This window comes from Motacilla alba, chromosome 7 (assembly GCF_015832195.1).
Source record: "Motacilla alba alba isolate MOTALB_02 chromosome 7, Motacilla_alba_V1.0_pri, whole genome shotgun sequence".
NCBI lineage: Eukaryota > Metazoa > Chordata > Aves > Passeriformes > Motacillidae > Motacilla > Motacilla alba.
The window spans coordinates 4,039,034-4,054,424 of record NC_052022.1 but is presented as its reverse complement, the minus strand read 5'-3'; the positions used below and the strand labels follow the sequence as shown (position 1 = coordinate 4,054,424).

General features: G+C 38.3%; 1 protein-coding gene across 1 annotated transcript in view; it reads left to right on the top strand.

The window, feature by feature from the left end:
- ARHGAP15 (Rho GTPase activating protein 15) overlaps positions 1–15,391 on the top strand; it is a 320,771-nt gene that overhangs the window by 207,414 nt on the left and 97,966 nt on the right. The window contains exon 12 of the mRNA XM_038142951.1: positions 10,851–10,928. Coding sequence (XP_037998879.1) covers positions 10,851–10,928 — 78 coding nt within the window. The remainder of the gene's footprint in view (positions 1–10,850; positions 10,929–15,391) is intronic.

Here is a 15,391-nt window from a genome sequence, read left to right as displayed (position 1 = left end):
ATTCAGCTAACATATATCTAGTGCATTCTATTGCCAGCAACTAGGGTTGTTTTCTTATCAGAAGTTAGTATTTTTATGCATTTCTTGCATGTCTCAGCTATGTTTTAGTTATATAATTTGTATTTCATTGAGGTTTTTTAAATTTGCATATTTCAAAGCAGAAAGTGATTTGTTCCTTTTCAGACTATACTTAAGAAACCTTTTTTGAGGAGTCCCTGAGCAATTCATTATAAGTTTTGTGCTATTTTTGTGTAGTCTATCCTGGAATGCGTGTCAAACCATGGCATGGAAACTATGAAGCTGCTTCTGCCAAAGTAATGAGGGATGCACCAGTCTCTTAAGTTTTGGTACTTATCACTCTTTATAATGCAATTCAGGAGTTTTATTTTTTCTGCAGAAACCTTGACTACATCTTTTGCTGAGTGTTGCTTTGGTGATTAGATTTTTCCCCAATTAAATGGAGGGGGAAAAAAGTTTTTAAGTTACTTGAATCTGTTTGGGGACAGAAAACCCAGTGGAAATGACAGGAAAAATAACCTATATATATAGCTGCAGAGTCTTGCAGCTAAGATGGCAAAAACTAAAGTGGAAAAATATGTAAGAACAATAGGTTTGTGTCATATTAAAATTAATGTCTCTGTTGTTTCCCGTAGTACTGCTTAATGTCACTGTTTCATAACACTAAATATGAATTTCGCAAAAACAAGAAAGTTTTGCTCACTTCTCAGACTAGAGATTTATCACACTAAGAAAGGTGGTAGGGCATTCAGTGGAATCCCATGGTTTTCACTATTATTGGGTCTTGAAATGTGAGCAGAGTAAACTGAGAAAGAGTCTATTAAAGTAGAAATTATCTCCGTGTGCCCATGCACACACACCTTTGTGTTATCACATTTATATGTTGGGCAGATATGCAATGCTAAGAATTCACTGAGTTGGTGTTGGATAGCTGTGTGAATACTTATCTTCCAAGAGAGCCTCTGGGTTTTCCTGCAACACCCAAAGGTGTCTGATAGTGTGCCTTAGACTAAAGAATCTACTTTTTAAATGTTTACTCCCTCTTGAAGATAAAAAGCAAACACAAAGATAGATGCCTACAATACAATGCGAATAACAAAGACCGCCACCAACTGCACATTAGAGCCCCAGCTCAGATTTTAGAGCACATTCCTCTGTTAGAAACTCAGAACCTCTGTGTTTCCCATCCCAAAACAGGTTTGATTTCTGACTGCAGGACACAGACCCAGCCTTCTGCGCTATGCAACAAAACAAGTGCTGCTCTCAAGTGCCCCACTGATGTTTCTTTAGCTGCTGTTGAGCTGTAACAGTTAAACTCTGCCTTGGCATCTCTCCTGGTGATGCTCAGGAGCTGGAGGATGTGTCCATGGAAAGTTGAGTGGGCTGTGATCCTGGAGATAACAGAGATAACCGTGAGACATCTCAGGCTGGACAGAGCACAGTGTCAGGTTATCAAGTAATGGATCTGTGGCCTATCTGGACTCCTCAGCTATCTCTAAAACCAAAAAGTTATGGAAGAAGTAGTTCTGTAGCTTTCAGTTTGCTTCCTTAATATTCCTATTCCACCTTAAACTTCCTTTCTCAGTTTTTACCATTAAAAAAAAAGAAAAATTGAATGAAAAATCTCTTTGCTAAGCAAAGGTGCTGCAGACTAGAAAATGCAATCCTTACCCATTTTGGTTGAAGGTTTTGTTTGCCCACACATACAGATCTTCCACTTCCAACTGTTCAAAGTCCAGCAAGAAGCAGTGCTAGTCAGGATGGGGAGGTGACATTACTGAGGTCTAATTTAATCTCTCACTGTTGTGAAAGAGGGGAAAAGATTTGTCCCTACTGTGCACTAAATTCTCTTTAAAAATCAGCATTGAGAGCAAGGGATGTTTGGAGAATTGCAGCTGTCCCTTAGCTTTAACCACAGTTCCTACTGGTGGTGTCAGTGGACCTGACTGGAAGTTCTGCACACTCCTAAAAGGACATTGGGTCCCCCCAAAGTGCAGTTTCCTTCAGTGCTCTGATGTTGGTCAAAAAACACAGGCGCGATGTCGGTGATGATGGATCCCCAAATGAAGCACAGTTCAACTAAAGTGGGAGGATTTAGCAAAATGCATAAATTTCCTTGTCTGCTACTGTCTGTAAGAGGCAGATCTTTACAGTGAGCCTAAGTCACAGCTGGCTTTTTCTGGAATGGTTTATGCTCTTGACCCTCCTCGGCTGTATAGCCAATAGGGAGTTGTCAGGCTACATGTGTTTTAAAACTTCTTTCAGCTAAATCAGAAATCCAAAAGCAAAATACAGCTCTCAGCAGTATCATGTGGAGTTGTGACACTCCCTGGAGGGCTGGGGTACATAAACCAATGAATGGATTACAATGAGGCATAAATGTAGTATTTTCATCCATGACAGATATAATCTCGAGCCTGTATTTTTCATGTTACTTAACTCTTTCAGAACATAATGTGTGACAGAAAATGTCTTATAATGCACTTTGCAGTAAATATCAGTCAAGTATGCTTTATTGCTGAGCTCTACATGTTTCCAGAAGTTAACAGGCACAGCTGGGATATAAGAAATGGCAATATTGTATATATTTCTTGAACATACAAAATACCTTGGCTCTCTTCTCCCCCACCCTCCACATTACATCCCCAGCTGTTCTGATCATGTCACACAGTGGATGAGTTTTTCCATCGTCAGCTTCTCCTAAAATGATAACCTTTATTCAGGCTTTCATCCTTCCCAAAATAAACAGCATTATCCATATTATCATCACATTCAAGTTAGACTGTCAGAGTGTGGCATGGAATAATAGAAATGGAAGGTGGCAAACTGCTTGTTGGTAGCTGTACCTAGCAGAAAATTCTCAATTCAGGTAACATCCATTGATTGTAATATAAAATCATAGAATGATTTGCATTGGAAGGGACCTTAAAACACATCTCATTCTACCCTTGCCATGGGCAGGGGCACCTTCCACTATCCCATTGCTTCAAGCTATGTCCAACCTGTTCTTGGACATTTCCAGGGATGGGGCATCCAGAGATTCTCTGAACAACCCATTCCAGTGCCTCACCACCCTTGATCACCCTTGGCTAGCATGAAAAAATTGTACTTGATAAAGCAGCAAAAAACCAAAGAAATGCTATTTTATTTCAGATGAATTAAGGATTGTTGAGAGTGGACCTCCTAACCCATACGTGAGAAGCAGTAACTGCAGCAAATGAAAGGGAATAGGAGTGGTGAAGGAGGTATTACAAGAGAAAACAAACACGTAAACAAAACAGAAATAAGCATTCCCAAAACTAAACACTATTGTGTTACAGAGAGAGAACAGCTACTTCCAAACATTTGGCAATTTCAGATATTATACTGTGTTGCATGAAGACAATGTTATTTCCTTTTAAACTGCCATTCTATTTAAACCAGCAAGCTGATGTGTGTACTTGAGGTCTGTATTTGGTAGGCATTTTTTTCCCCTTTAGCATAAACCTTGTTGATGTAAAAAGTGAACAAAGATGAATCAGGTGGTAAATGTATTCATGTAATCATTTTCATTAATAAGCTGTTATAAATAATAGAGGGAAGGTTTTAAGTGTATAATTCTCTGTCGCACAATTGAGATTTTTCCACATCTTCAGCAGTAAGTTAATTAGAATCACCTGCATTTTCTTGGGCGGACACCAAATGCATTGCAAACAAAAACAGATTAAAATAGCTGTAGCTCATGGCATACAGATGACAAGATTCACAAAGAGGACAATCAGGCAATGAAAACCTCCTCTTTTTCAAACATTTTTTAAAGGAAATTCAGCTCTTGTGAGTTGCTGTAAAAAGACGTTTGTAAGTGTTTCGCTGAAAGACTAGAATGGCTTTGTTTCTGATCCCATGATGAGTGAAAGAAATGTTTAAGAAAGATCACTTTACAGAGAGATTCAGACTGAAATGTGATGACTGTGATTCAAGCCAAGCCAAAAATTACAGCTCAGAATTAAAGGGGATGGACGTGGCTTGGGAATCCATTTTCCCACATTCCTGAATCTCAATCATCCCAGCCAATGTTTAAAAGAAAATACAGTGGAAAGCAATGAGGTCACTTTGTTTAGCTGCAAGAAGTGGGACCAGCAGAATGGCAAAAGGATATACTGGGGGTAAGGGCAAAATTACAGTGAGCGCGCTGCGTGTTCGACGGCTTCATTCAAAACAAATAGTCTCAAAGCTTAGTTTAGTTTCTTGTTACAGGCAGCCTCCTGAGGAAGTCTTGTTGTTCCTGGGGCTTTTAAACCATAAACTTCTTGAATGTCAAAGCACAGCACAATAGAGAAGACGACAGAGGCAGAGCAAGCTTGATTTGGGCATTAAACAGCAGCCCCGCGTAGCAGTGAACTGTGTGCTCATTTAAATTACACTTGCTTTGTACTCTCACTGCCCTTATTTATTTGTGTATAAATATCTAAGTGGAAGTTCTACCATCGAGTGATATGAAACAGAATGAAGCATATCCTCCATCATATTCACTTGTTACTCATTCTCAGTATGTAATGCTCATATTCAGTGTTTTAATTGCTTCCATTAAACAGTTTCTATAGGGTCTAGAAAACAATAAGATCTTAGTCAAGCTTTTCTCCTTTCATTGCATCTTGGAGTTATTACTGCAAGAAAAAATGAGATTCTCTTTTTATGTAGGAATGCCCCTCATCTTCTTGATATTATTGCAGTCAAACATAGAATTATTTCTTTTCAGCTAATTTCCTAAAGAGATTCACCAAACCTCATGTCAGACACCTCCAATAGATCTGTTTCATAGCCTTTTGAGAACTACTACAATATTCCCTCTCCTTTCTTTTCCCCACTATCTCTGTCTTCACTAAATTCCAAAGCAGTGTTGGATTTCTACTGATCATAGAAAAAAGATAATCTTTTTGATGCTACCTTGAATTCAGGCTTGCTGTCATAGGTCCTGCAGCTGGGCAGTGCTGGAAGGAAGTCCACTACCTTCAAATCACATAAAATATACAGATGAAGAGGACATTTCTCTGTCTTCTCTTTAATAGGACGCAACAAAGCTTTTATTTTATGTTTCATGTTATTTGCTTTGCTATCAAGTGCAGTGCTTTACTGCAGATCCTATTTGTAGCCCATGAAGAGGTTCAATCTCATCCCTGCTTCTTTGATACTCCTTTATAATCCAAGGCATTACATTAGTCCTGTTTGTTGCAGCACTGAGCTCAGAGATCAAATCCTTATTTAAAGTAAACTTCAAGTCCTTTGTAGCCTAATCCAGAGTGTTGGATGTACGTTGTGTTTCTCCATACTAAACCTGGTTTTGCCAGACTGTGGCTGTTTAAGGTAGTAGTTCAGATCTTCTGTAACTTTACCTGTCCTTGTCATTATTTAATATCTCCCTGACCTTTGTGTCATCTGCTTGTTTTGCCAAGGGAATTTTTTTCTCTCATTGTCCCAGATGGCACTGGATGAGAGCCCCGCTCTTGAGAGCTGTGCCAGTTCTGACCTTGCTAACTGATATCTCCCATTAACTACCACATTTTGAGGTCTGTCACCGAGCCAGTTTTTAATCCATGTAATATATGCCCTGTTAATTCTATAGAATGCAAGTGCTTTGATCAAAATGTCATGTGGTACTAAGTCAAAGGTGGCACGGAAAGCCAAACACTCTATTTCAACACCAATGCCTTCACCAACCAGACCTGTCGAATATTCTGGTCCATCAAAAAATGCAACAAGTTTACTAGACAAAGCTCTGATTTCCATGAAACCATGCTGGTTGGGATTAATGATATTTTGTTATGAATTATTTGTTCATAGTGCCCAGAATTAATTATTTAAGTAGTCTGTCTGTGACTGAGGTCAGTCTAGCCAGTCTCCAAGAACATTGCTCTTATTGCTTTTACAGTATCAGAATAACTCTTCAGCCTTAGTCATTTCCAAATATTTCTCTGTACTTTATTTCCAAATGTGAGGCACAAGCATATCGTGGCCACCAATGGAAATGGGTGGTTTTTACAACGGTGGTTATCTTTTTGTCCTTCAGATTGACTTCCCGTATCATCCACTCTTTGACCTCCTCAGCCTGTCTAAGTCTGTCTGGTACAAGTACCTACCATGACATTTTTATGGAACCCATTTCCATGGTTAGCCCAGTACTCTCTCTGGATAGGGCATGGACCTGTTACCCTATTAAATGATGATATGTTGTTGATATGTTGCTGGGATGTTTTAAGCCTCAAAAGTGTGATAATCTGCTGGGAGGAGAACAAGAAAGGGGTAATTCTGGTGATCAAAACAGCAACTTTGTCCCATCAGGGCAGAGCAATCCCAGTGCCAGCCTCCAGCACTCCTCCAGGAGCTTTGGGCACATACAACCCCACCCTCTGCCACACCAAGAAGCAGGACAGGGATGTCAGCAACACTTTTTGGGGTGTAGCCTACATTTCCTTCATGGTATTCTTCATTTTCACCTCTGATTTCCATGGCTTCAGATAAAAAATGTTATTTTTGCTCAAACATTCACCTGGAACTCTGGGTTCATTTTAATACCCTATGCAGATACATTATTTTAAAGTCAAATTTAAGTGTTCATTCTTTGCTAGCCTTCATGATTTTCCTTCTACTGGAATACATATATTGATCTTTTTTGTGAAATTTTATTTCTGATGCACATTGGTTTTTTTGTTTTTTTCATCACATTATTTTGTCATAGATATATTTGCTGCATTCACTAATTTCTGCTTCTTTAAATGATTTCTTGCCTCACTTAGTAAACTTTAAAAAAAATTGTTGATATATCAGATATTTATGGTAAGATGCATATGAAAACACAAGGAAAGAATTATAGTTTTAGGGAGAACATACCCTGATAATGACCTCTTAAATATTTGTAAAGATGGCCCTGGGCATCTGAGCCCACAAAATAGTTTATAATACAACAGCTTGATTGCATAATGATACTTTAGTTTTAAAACGTATGATCTTTCTGTTTATGGGAAGGCATAATAGGCTCCTTTGAAATACAATAGTTTTGCCCTGAACATAACTGATTTTAAATGAAAGGACTAACTAAAGAATGCCTTTCTTCAAGTTTGTACTTCACTTTGTTGTTGAATCCAGCACGCTGGTTTCTTTTACAAAACAGGCCTGGGGACCACACCTATTTCAGGATACATTAATTGTGAAAGTTCTGTGGGTTTCCATGCAGGAAGTTACCTAGTGCTGTTTTAAATTCTAAATCTTGTTAAAACCCAGAGAAATTTCTGTGTACCACCACCCCTTTCTCCCTGCACACAAAGATTTTCTTTTTATATTCAGTTTGAAGGTATTATCAAATAGAGATTAAGATTAGACAGAACCCAGTGTGATTTGGGAGAGGGATTTTTTTTTGTCTATGCAACAGAAATGAGTGAGTGAGAACATTTAACTGCAGACAGTTCATAAATCACCTGGACTACCTCAATCAATATTTACATCTAGTATTTTAAAACATTTTTTGAATAAATATATCACTTAAACTCTAAATTTCTTCTGTCTGTTATTTCACTGCAACACCTGGTTCCAGCTCAAATTGGTCCTACATCTGACACTTGCCTGCATTCATTGTTACTTCTCTTTTGGATAGGAGTTAGTGCAAGAAATGTTTTTAAAAAATATTCTTGTAACATCTCCTGTGCAGTGCAGAGCGACTATAACTTTCATCATTGCTCATGAATCTCAGCCAAGACTGAGTCCAGTTGCCTTTTAACTTTCTCATCAGGAGCACCTGTGTATTTTTTTTTTTTTTACTAAAATAGTTAAAATTTGCTATAGTTCGGCAGCTGAACTGATGAGTTCTTGAGTAAGACCTTTTCCTACATTTCTTATACCATTACAAAATTTAGTGTGGAAATCATTATCGTGCTTTTGGCTATAATTTCTAATTGTGGGTCCATCCTGTTCTCAGGTTCCTCATTAAAACAAACAGAAACAGAGTTGGAGACTGGAATATAAAGCAAATAAAATACTTGCTCTCCTTTAGGGCAAAATCCAGTGATTTTCCCAGAAAAACCCCACTACGCAACACAAGAAGGTCATCCTATAGTGAACTAAAGTTGACTTTATTATAACAAATATCTTTTCCTGAAAGTTTCTTTGCCACTATACTTAGACTCCAGCACCAGATAGGAAACTGGGCAAAGCTTTTGTTTCATCTTGTTCCCTAAGTATTTATAGCCTGCCGCGAAGAAACACTTACAGCAGTGCAGAGATGTTTTTTATTCTTGACAGAGGTGCCCTTAAAAGTGAATTTGCTTTGAAAACTGTTCATAGAATCAGGAAATAAGAACTATGAAATATACTTTGCTCTCTCTTTCTCTGCCTTTCTCCTTTGTGCCTAATTGGATTTCCAAAATAAGTTGTTAACAATCCAGCTAAGATAATGTGGTCAAGAAAAGGATGTCCAAATCCACCAATTTGCATTGGTTTGGCTTGGCTTAACTTTCAAAGTTCTTGGAGCAGAAAGTTGATGGCACGTGAATGTTATAATCAGCTTGATTTTTTTTTCTATTTACTTTTCTCAGACATATTGTATACTGTCCAAATAAAATGCTAATCAAACTTCATTTCTGGATGAAAATTAATTTATTAACAATAATAATGCTCTTGTGTACTCCAGACCATGTTGCAAGATGTAATAGCCACCAATTTACAACACAGCTTGTTAATTTTCACTTGATCTGGGTGATTTATGCAGGTTCCAAATTGATGCTCTTAATGTGAGACTATTTCACCCAAAGTGACATGGATTGTTTTCACTTCCATATAACCAATGAGGTTAAGAACTGAATTGAGTTAGATCCAAACAAAAGTTAACATTCTGTCTGGTGGCTTAGCCTGTTTGTTAGTTTGATTTATTTTTCCTTTTTAATTTCTGGTTTAGACTTCAGTTTACATGATGCAATTCTTAATCCTCTACCACAAGAATCCCACAATCCTATGCTGGGAGTTAGTCTTTCACTCTCCCCTTACTGAAACAGAATTAAACTCTTCAGATTTAAGTTAGAATTGCATTACTTAAACATTTCAATAATTTCCATTTACTCATATGTTATATATCCAGCAGATGGATAATTCCAAGATTTCTTGATTACTAAATCCTTTTTGATTTCTCTTAAATAAACTTTTTTTTTCTTTATCCCTCTGCAACCGACGCGGGGATCTTCCTCAAATGAAACATCACTCTCAGTATTATGTTACAGGACACCCACAGGTCCAGGGTAGAAAACCATCTAATGAAACACACAGAGAAGCATAGAATTATTATTAATAATCAGAAGAAGAAATAATTATTAATTTTTAAAATAAGCTTTTTAAATGCACAACAAATCAGGATGTTCCTGGCAGCATAGACTCCAAATTTTTTGAAGAGACAAAACAAGCATGCTAACACACAAAAGATTTTATTCAGGGTCAGTCTTCATCAAAAGGAAAAGTAAAGTTTTTCAAATATTTCTAGATCAATGAGAAATGCCTCCAAACACTTGAGTCCATTAGCCATGGCACTTGTGTGCCAAGGAATGGTGCAAGTGTCAATAAAGATGTGAAATTCAGCTTCTTCTTCATTAACTGTTGTCACAGCTGGGCTTCTGAGCTTTTCCATTTGTTTTTAGTCTTACCTATATGTTCAGATTTCCTTTTCCCCCACCTCAAACTGGAAAACTATTCCCCCTAGATACATTGTCAGGGAGTGTTTGCTGAAAATTTTTGGGTTTGACAAATTAGCATTTTTGAGGAGAAAAGCTTTCTCTGAATCTGCTTGCCAAAACCTAATTAAAACTTGTGTTCCAAGGGATAAGTAGCCTTTAAAAAAAAAAAAAAACCAAAACTGGTTTGTGTAGCTTCTCTTGGCTTCTTTTGTACTTGCAAGATTTAGATGTGAAATGACAGTGTACGTTTTAGTGGGTTTGATTTTTAGCACTCAGGTTGGGTCAGTGTTGCACCGCAGTGAATTCCCCTGGAAAAGGAGAGCAGTTCCCATGTGCTTTGAAATCCTACAGCTATGCAACAGGGGCTGGAAGTGCTATTTTAAACACTCATATCAACAGAACTTGCTGTAGGAGATAATATGTCACAAAAGGGAGTATGACATCTCGTTTCACCTAGAAGATAAACCTTGAGTAGATATGCAGGGAGAAACAAGGACTGTCGTGTTGTCCTTGAAAATAATGGCCTGTATCAATGAAGAAAAGTACTCCAGGGCATATGCTGCTTGGGATATTTAACTTAATCCTCAAACCTGTCTGAGCTACTATGAAGAATATTGTAGAGAAATGGTAGTTGTGTGGAGTCTCACACATGTCACGATTTCGGGGTGGGCACCACAGTGATTTATTTTCAGAAAGGTCACAGCCTCAGAAATTCATGTCTGGAAGCCCTGAGCCCAGACAGAGAAGTTTCCTGGCACTATTGATGCAAACATCCCACGTTCAAGCAGGGCTGGCACGGCACCATGCCTGTCCCAAACAGCGCTTCCCGACGAGCACCAGAGCCAATTACCCCTCGCTTTCCTGCCACACTCAAAGCCCCTTGCAGAGCCGTATTCTGCTGACAGAATTACAAGATAATTATAGCTAGGTGTTTTGTATTCACTTAAGTTAATCTCCCACTTTTATTTTTCATTGCTGCTTTAATCAGTGAGGAGGCACTTCAGTTGTTGTCAGGTGGATTATTTTTCAGTCGCTCGCTGCGCTGCTCTTCTTCATACTTGCGAGGGTGCTTCTGCCTTCCTGACAGACGTACAAAGAAAAATACTTCTATGATCTAAAATGAAATATGTGTTTCTTTTTCAGGTCTAGATGTTGATGGAATATACAGAGTTAGCGGCAATCTGGCAACAATACAGAAGTTACGATTTGTTGTCAATCAGGGTAAGTGATTCCTCCACCCTGGTAATGTTTTGTTTAGTACTTAACTGTCTCAGATGACAGTATTTCAGAATCTGCTATACATTAGTGGCATTGAATGATGAGCCCTGTTTTGGAAAAGAGAGGAAAGGGAAGGTAGAAAGATATTGCACAGAGGGAAATGTCAGCTAGGAGAGAGGAAAAAAGAGCAGAGTAAGCAGAGGAAAATGGTAGTTAAACTTGAGATGAGAAACAAACAACAAACAAATCTAAAAATATGGGAGGAAATGGAGACGTGAAATAAGGTGGCAAAAAGCAAAGCATATGTAGAAACCAAGGAATCAAAGTGAGGGGGAAAGAAAAAGATTAAAAGGAAAAATAGCAGATTGTTTGGATGTTGAAAGTTAAACAAAACCAAAAGTAGAGCAGGGATCCAAAGGAAACCAGTGAAAGAGAAAAAGGTGCTGAAAAAACTTAAAAGGAAGTTGACTGCCAAAGTCAGTGGAAGATTTACTACTGATTTTGAAAACACAAAGGTTTGACCCCAGAAAATGAAACAGGAAAGATGAATATTTTGGGGACCTGCTAACCAGAATTAGAACCATCCTCTACGTATTTACTGAACATATGTCCACAGATTCTGTGTATAATAAACATATTTCCACAAGTACAACAGCACACTTTTCACTGATATGGCCTAAAGAAATCTAACATTGATCAGCAGACCCTGTTATAGGTATGGAAGCCGATATTGGAAACTAGTAAGGATGAATGACAAATACATTTATCTCCAAATGGTTTACTACTCTTACCAAAGACTAACTCGCCCCCCATTTAAAAACTTAGCAAATATCATCGGTGATAGTGAACCTCATGATACTTCTTAACAAGGAAATAAAACCAGGTTTCTCAGAAATTAGGAAAAATACCAAATCTTAAATTGCATTAAAGACCTTATACACTTTTGAATGAATCAAGTATATATGAAAAGCTGCTGCAACATTTTGTCCTACTTTTTATGATCCTTTTTTAAGTTACCTGGGGACTATTACCAGATCTGCTAAATATTGTGTATTCTGTGTGAGGGTGATAGCTGTTGGAGAACAACTCCCTCAATTAGCTTGCTACTATACATAAACTAAGACTTTTGACTTAGATATTCTCATGAAATTGAGAGATAGGAAAGATGTAAAAATATTCCCACCTTCAAGCCTCCATTTACATCTCTAGGGAAAGTTTCAGGGGATCAGTAGGTGTTTGCCACCTCCTCAGCTGCTCCAGATTAGTCTCATCTTCAGCTGAAACTGGAGGGTGAACTCTGGTTTATGAGGAATCGGTATTTATGCCAGTAAATTCAGCAAGACTGAATAAATCATCATTTACCAATTGGCCTCACAGTTTTGATTCATTACTTAGGTTCTCTTAAATTTATAGTTGTTGGGTATTTGTGTGTCGATAATGAAGCCTGCCTTGGCTTTCAAATGACTGTGAGCTGTATTTTGTTTGGAGACACACAAGCAAAAATGGGATTTTCTATCCTTCTGCACTGCCTGAGTTCTTTGCTCAGGAAAAAACTCTGCCATAAAAATAATGGTCCTGTCTATCATGTCTCATGGCATCCAAAGGTTAACATACTTGAGGTTAACATTACTGCTCAAGTTTTCACCTAAAACAGATGGGCTGATACTGTAAAGCTAGACAGAAGTCTAAGCTGGCTTTTTGCAGCAGAGAGGGACCAGACACCTTTTCCTTCTGGTTTATACTACTGTGAAAAGTGAAAATATAATGGCGGAGTTAATAGTACATTAAAGCCACTCTGGCAGTGGTTACTTAAGGCATGTGCAAAAAAATCTGCCTGCTGAGTGACCACAGGAAGTTCAAAGAAAACTAATGCCCCTGGAGAGCTATGTCATCATCTTATCAGTTATGATAATCACTGTTTCTTATGTTATTCTTTACTGATAAAACGAGAGCATTCATGTGTTTTATGTCACGATGGAGTGGGTTTTGGATGGGCAGTGATAATATCTATCCAGAACCCCTGTACACATCCTTTAAAATCCTGTCTATAAAAAATTTCAGGTCTGTACTTAGGTTTTTTCCTTAGGTAAATGCATGCAGAAATGCTGATTTAGGTAAATCCCAATGCCACCTAACAGTCCCCAGGGGCAACCACAATGCCACGTGAGGGAAGTGGAAGACCTGAGCACTGTAGCTCCCAAAGAATAATCCAGTAATTTTTAATCATAACGTTCAAGAAGGAGCACAGATACAAAGGATAGCCAGCCACTGTTTCAATAGTGTAAATAACATCCTTTTTTTGTAATAAGTAGGAGCCTGCAGGCAGGAAAGGACCCACTGAGTCACAATGTACCTGGAAAATGCTGTGGGGAAAGGGAGGAACAGGGTTTATTTGTGGTGTGCTTGGGAGAGCATTCTCCTTCCAGTGTGCCCCAGAGCTTGGTGTTCCTTGTCAATTGGGTGCTGAGGTCAGCAGTGCTTTCAGATGGCTTCATGAAGCGAAAAAAGTTACCAGGAAAACTACTGCGTGCTCCCCACCTTCTTTTTTCCCATTCTCTTCAAGCTCTGCAGTGGGATGGTGGTTAATAACTCACTGTCTACACATCCCCATCCCTCAGTAATTATTGTGACCTCCTTGGGTCGATCCCTGTACCTTCATTTTTTGGTACTTAACAGTGGGAAAGGAGTATTTATACATACGATTTTACCATAGATGCTTTTTTTGTTTAATTTTAGTTAAAGCTTAATTTAATTATAAATGCAAACAAATGTTCTGACAAAGCCTATTTGCATTGCAGAGATTGACTGCAATCAGTTCTTCTACAGGCCAAATAGTCATTGGGCTCTTTTTTCCTGTTTACTTTGCCATTGTGTTACACCTACATTTAGAGGATATAAATAATATGTATCACACTGAAGATCATGGAAGGCACTCTAGGCTGGCTGCCATATCAAAGTATATTTTATTAGAATAATCATTAATTAGAATGTAGCAAAGCTTTATTTGGCTCCTTTTCCTATACTGTTAATGTCATCTGCAGCATCAAAAATTAAATGAGAGAACTGGTGAATAGGAAAGGAAAAGAAACTAACAGTTGACAGCTTTATCATGAAAGAAGAAATAAGAACAGTAAAAATATAAAAAAGCTCTTGAAATTTTAGATTTTTGGGGATGAAAAGGGGTTTGCCGTGAAAAAACCCAAACCTGGTATCTTTTTAAATTCTCTGAATGTACTTTGTGTTTTGCTCTCATTTCTTGAGGTAGGCAGCTCCTGAAGAGAGTTTTGGCCTTGCCAACCCGAGCAGCAGCAGAACAAACTACCTTATGTACTTTATCCCTCTCACAGAGTTTTCTTTTTCCTATAAAAGTTTATTGATATCACACCTTTTTTGCTTCTGTGCAACAGGATTATCTTTTATCTATGATTTATTTTCCCATTAAGAGCTGAAAAGATCAGTTGATCGTAAGAGGACTGGGCTATAACATCTCTCAGCACTTTCAAAACTCTAAGTCATCATTTTTCAAATCACTGAATCAAGGCAGGAGAAGCTGCTTGTACCAAACTGACATCAGGAAATTTGTACTTTTCTTAGTCTATAAGCACTGAAAAATTTGGGGTTTAGCAACGAAGTCACCAGGCAGCCAATATTTTTGGCTGAGCACCTATATTGGCTGAGCACCTATATTTTGGCTTCTATAACAGCTGGAGATATTAGACAGAGGTCTATTAATCCTATTCCTCTTAGGATTTCCATATTGTTGGTCGAGTCTAAAAGTTGAAATGCTAAAAAAACCCAACAAAATCCAAAACCACAAACAAAGAAAAAAAAACCAACAAAAACCCAACAAAACAAAATAAAACTAGACCAGGTATTTGGAGGCTTCTGCTGGTTTTACACAAGGTCTAGTAAGTTAAATCCTTTACATGTATTTATAGGGATATTCTTTTAATTTGCACCTGTAGGAAAAGTGATAAAATAACATTTATGGATCTGTTAAGCCATGTAAGGTGTGCTGGCAGTTCCAGGGTGTGAGGTTCTACTGAAAAGATCCCTTGTTCTGGCCCAAACCCTGGGGAGGGTCTGACATGACCCCAGGTGGGGCTGCTCAGAGTTATTAAGGCACCACTACATGAGCCTGAGGACAGGGGGGAGGTGCTTTTCAGCAGGAAAACACGATAGGAATGGGGCAAAAAAGTGCCTGAAAAAAGAAAAACAAGAAAAAGGGAAGACTTTTCATCCATTAGAATTTGTAAGTCAAAGTGAATTTTTCTTTGCTTTAGTTGAAGCCACTGTGCTGATTAGAGAACCCCAGAATGGTTTGGGTTGGAACAGACCTTAGAGCTTCTCTCTTTCCAACACCCTGCCCCTGGGAGGGGCTCCTTTCACCACGCCAGGTTGTTCCAAACCCCATCTGGCCCTGTGTGTGGGTGTGTGACACACATTTATAAGGATGTTTTTAATGT